Genomic DNA, 3,224 nt, shown 5'->3' with positions numbered 1-3,224 from the left:
TAAACAGGGCTATAAGTAAAATATATAAATATCATTTCAATAATGCTACATTCCTAATGTACTGAAACTTAAGCACATTTGCTAGAAAGTAAATGTGACTGAACATAGTGGCAACATTTGGAGATCAACAAAGGAAAGATAAATTGCACTTAACTATTTCCATCTGTCGATCAGCACAGGTAGGAAATGGCCATTTGTGGTTGTCAGATTCTTAGCAAATCATTCAGTTGCAAGATACTTCTCATCTCTGTGGCAGTGAGAGTTGATACAAAATTGAATAGAAAAGAGAATGACTTATATAAAAGAAATTGAGATGGCTTAGTTGAGATATAGAAAGAAAGAATGAATGAAGATTGAATCATAAATGAAGTTTGTGAAGAGTGATAGGGTGGTGAAGATTGGTGAAATTTGTGATTGTATGGAATGAGCTCTTTGAAAAGAAAGAAACAAATTTAAAGAACAAAAGGCTATATATAAAACTATGTGGTTTTGATAAAAGCTAAGTTAGATAGGCATGGAGAGGGGTAATGAATAATTTTGGTATAAAATAGATTTAGCTGTATATTTAGCTGCACAAGATAGTTAGCTTATCTTGTACCTTTAATTTCTTTGTCCTACTGTTTCTTATTCTGCTTTTGCAGTTATAATGTTGCTTCCCAAAGGGAATAGAATGATGGGTATGTATGTATGAATCTAATGAATTTAAGCCTGATCCACAAAAAAAATATGATTCTTATATTTTAAGATGCCACAAGACCTTTTATTGATGGTTGCATCTCTGTTTCTTTTCCCTCCTTTGTTTTATACCATTTATGTCCCTAATAATCCCTAGTTAATTGTTAATGTAATTTTAGCAAATTCAGTCAACAAATAAACAGAAGCACATCGTGTTTGATTCAGATAATGAAAATGAAGTACAAGAGCATACTGAAAAAGAGTCTTCAGAAAAGATCCCAGTAAAGGTGAGCAAACTAGAAGGGAATTTATTCTATCCTTAGATATTATCTTTACATCTCCACAAAGATTTTCTGTAGCTAGTGGTGAAGAAAAAAATGCACATGTCCACTTATTTTAAATTATAGTTTAATTTATAAATTATAGTACCGCCAAAGATACAGTCAAAAACTTAAAAAGAAAAGGGAAGGGGAAAAAAAAATAAGCTTTACAATTAATACAGGTACTATAGAAGAGCAGAGGCTGAGTTACCAAAGACGCAAGTAAATATAAGATAACTTAATCCAGTTACTTAACAAAATGTAGCACTGGTACACTGCACTGCTACCCTGTTGTTAAAGTAGTAATACTGTTTAACAACAGGCCTGTTCTCCCAAATAGGGGTGAAGAAATTCTTCAAGATTCCATTCAATTAAATCGGATATTATTTGAGTTTTTCTTTTAAAATGCAACAGAAAAAATCTGTATTTCAGCAAATAGTTTAGGTGACAAGCAGCTACCATCTACCTCAGGAACCATTACCATCCTATTTATGGTGGAAGAGAATGGTAAAGGGAGGAAGAAAAGAGGTTTCGGGGAGAAAAATGATGTAACCGGGGGAGTACTTGCTAAAAACATTTGGTGTTACCCTGAAAAAGAGCTTGTTCAAATGAAATGTTTGTTCATTACTGCACCCAAGGAATTCACCCCCAAAACTTCTGGGAAGCTGTTTGACAGCAGCGATGAAGAATCAGACACCGCAGCTGATGAAAATGATCGGTTCAAAATCAAACCTCAGTTTGAGGGCAAAGCTGGAGAGAAGGTTGGCACGCTTTATTTAATCATGTATTATTTTCATGGCTTCTTATAATTCCAGAATAATTTATCTGCATGTAGAAGACTTGCACAGCCATATATTTTGGTGTTTAAGCGAGGCAGGGGGATCTGTGGCTCTCAGGGTGTTCCTAATATTGTGTAAGTTTCCAGCAGTTTTATCCAGCATGTAAGCATCCGGAAAGTCACATGCTTCTGCCTCTAAGCTCCAGATATAAATCTTGTTCGTTCCATCAGTTTTTCTCCTACATCATGTAGCATTTTTCTATAAGCCAATCTTTGTCTACAACAGTGTTTCTCAACCTTGACAATTTTAAGGCATGTGGACTTCAACTCCCAGAATTCCACAGCCAGCATTGCTGGCTGTGGAATTCTGGGAGTTGAAGTCCACATGCCTTAAAATTGTCAAGGTTGAGAAACACTGGTCTACAATGAACAGTTTTTTTGTCCCTTGGTTTCTCTTTACTTTATGGTACCATATTTTCTTGGAAGAAATAAAAAATATCCCAAAGGTGCTTTTCAAAAGGCAACTGGACTGTTCTTTTCTATTTTGTTTCTTGAAAACGTTTCACTTCTCATTCAAGAAGCTTCTTCAGTTCATTCCCTCCGTTCCAGAACTGAAGAACCTTCTTGGATTGAGAAGTGAAACATTTTCAAGGAAAAAAACCAAGAAAACCCAGTTGCCTTTTGAAAAGCATCTTTGGGACAACCATGACCTGGATGAGTGAGAATCTCCACAGAAAAGAAGTAAAGTAGAAAAATGAGAAGGGGCAAACCTGAAAGAGTTTCCCAAGGATAAAAAAAAAAGTGTTTATGTTTATAACTTTGGTTTAAACAAGGAAAGTTCAAGAGGAAAACCAAGAAAAACCCTTTATAAAAATGGATATTCTAGTACAAAATAATTAAATTCAAACAGTATATGTAAAGACAATTCAATTTCCATATTTTTCACATGAATGTGAAAGATTACACTAATTGGTACCATTTGGTAAAATGGTAAAAATTAAATCTCCCAAATAAAGGACAAAAGTAAGTTTTTGAAAAATAAATCTAAAAGACAGCTTTCTCAAATAAAAGATTGTCCTTTATAATAAAAGATGTGTGGTCACTTTACGTACATTACTCAAGTTTTTTGGAACTTGATTACTTCATTTAAATCTGTTCTGGAAAATTAATTGCAATAAAGAATATAATCCCTCTGTTACTCTTTCTTGTTGCAGCTTATGCGTTTACAGTCACATTTTGGCACAGATGAAAGATTTCGTATGGATGCTCATTTCCTTGAAAGTGACAGTGATCAGGAAGGTTAGATATATAGTATTTTGCTGATTGCTAATAGAATGCTTGTAAGACTTCGTTATAGTAAACTTTTTTCTATAATTTTTTGAATATTTGTTTCCTAGTAATTCCTCTGCATGGATCAAAAGATCCTTTAAAAACATTTTACATATGACCTA

At 33.7% G+C, this 3,224-nt stretch overlaps 1 protein-coding gene across 1 annotated transcript in view; it reads left to right on the top strand.

Annotated features, from left to right (window-relative positions):
- Positions 1-3,072, top strand: part of NOL8 (nucleolar protein 8) — a gene marked incomplete at its 3' end in the record, with an annotated part of 10,444 nt that extends 7,372 nt beyond the window's left edge. The window contains 3 exon segments of the mRNA XM_029285336.1: positions 855-962; positions 1,634-1,756; positions 2,988-3,072. Of these exon segments, the coding sequence (XP_029141169.1) occupies positions 855-962; positions 1,634-1,756; positions 2,988-3,072 (316 nt within the window).
- Positions 3,073-3,224: the final 152 nt, after the last annotated feature.

The sequence above is a fragment of the Protobothrops mucrosquamatus genome, unplaced genomic scaffold (genome assembly GCF_001527695.2).
Source record: "Protobothrops mucrosquamatus isolate PMUCROS unplaced genomic scaffold, P.Mucros_1.0 scaffold1526, whole genome shotgun sequence".
NCBI classification, from domain to species: Eukaryota; Metazoa; Chordata; class Lepidosauria; order Squamata; family Viperidae; genus Protobothrops; species Protobothrops mucrosquamatus.
The sequence above is the reverse complement of the archived record's forward strand: the minus strand, read 5'-3'. Positions and strand labels throughout refer to the sequence as shown.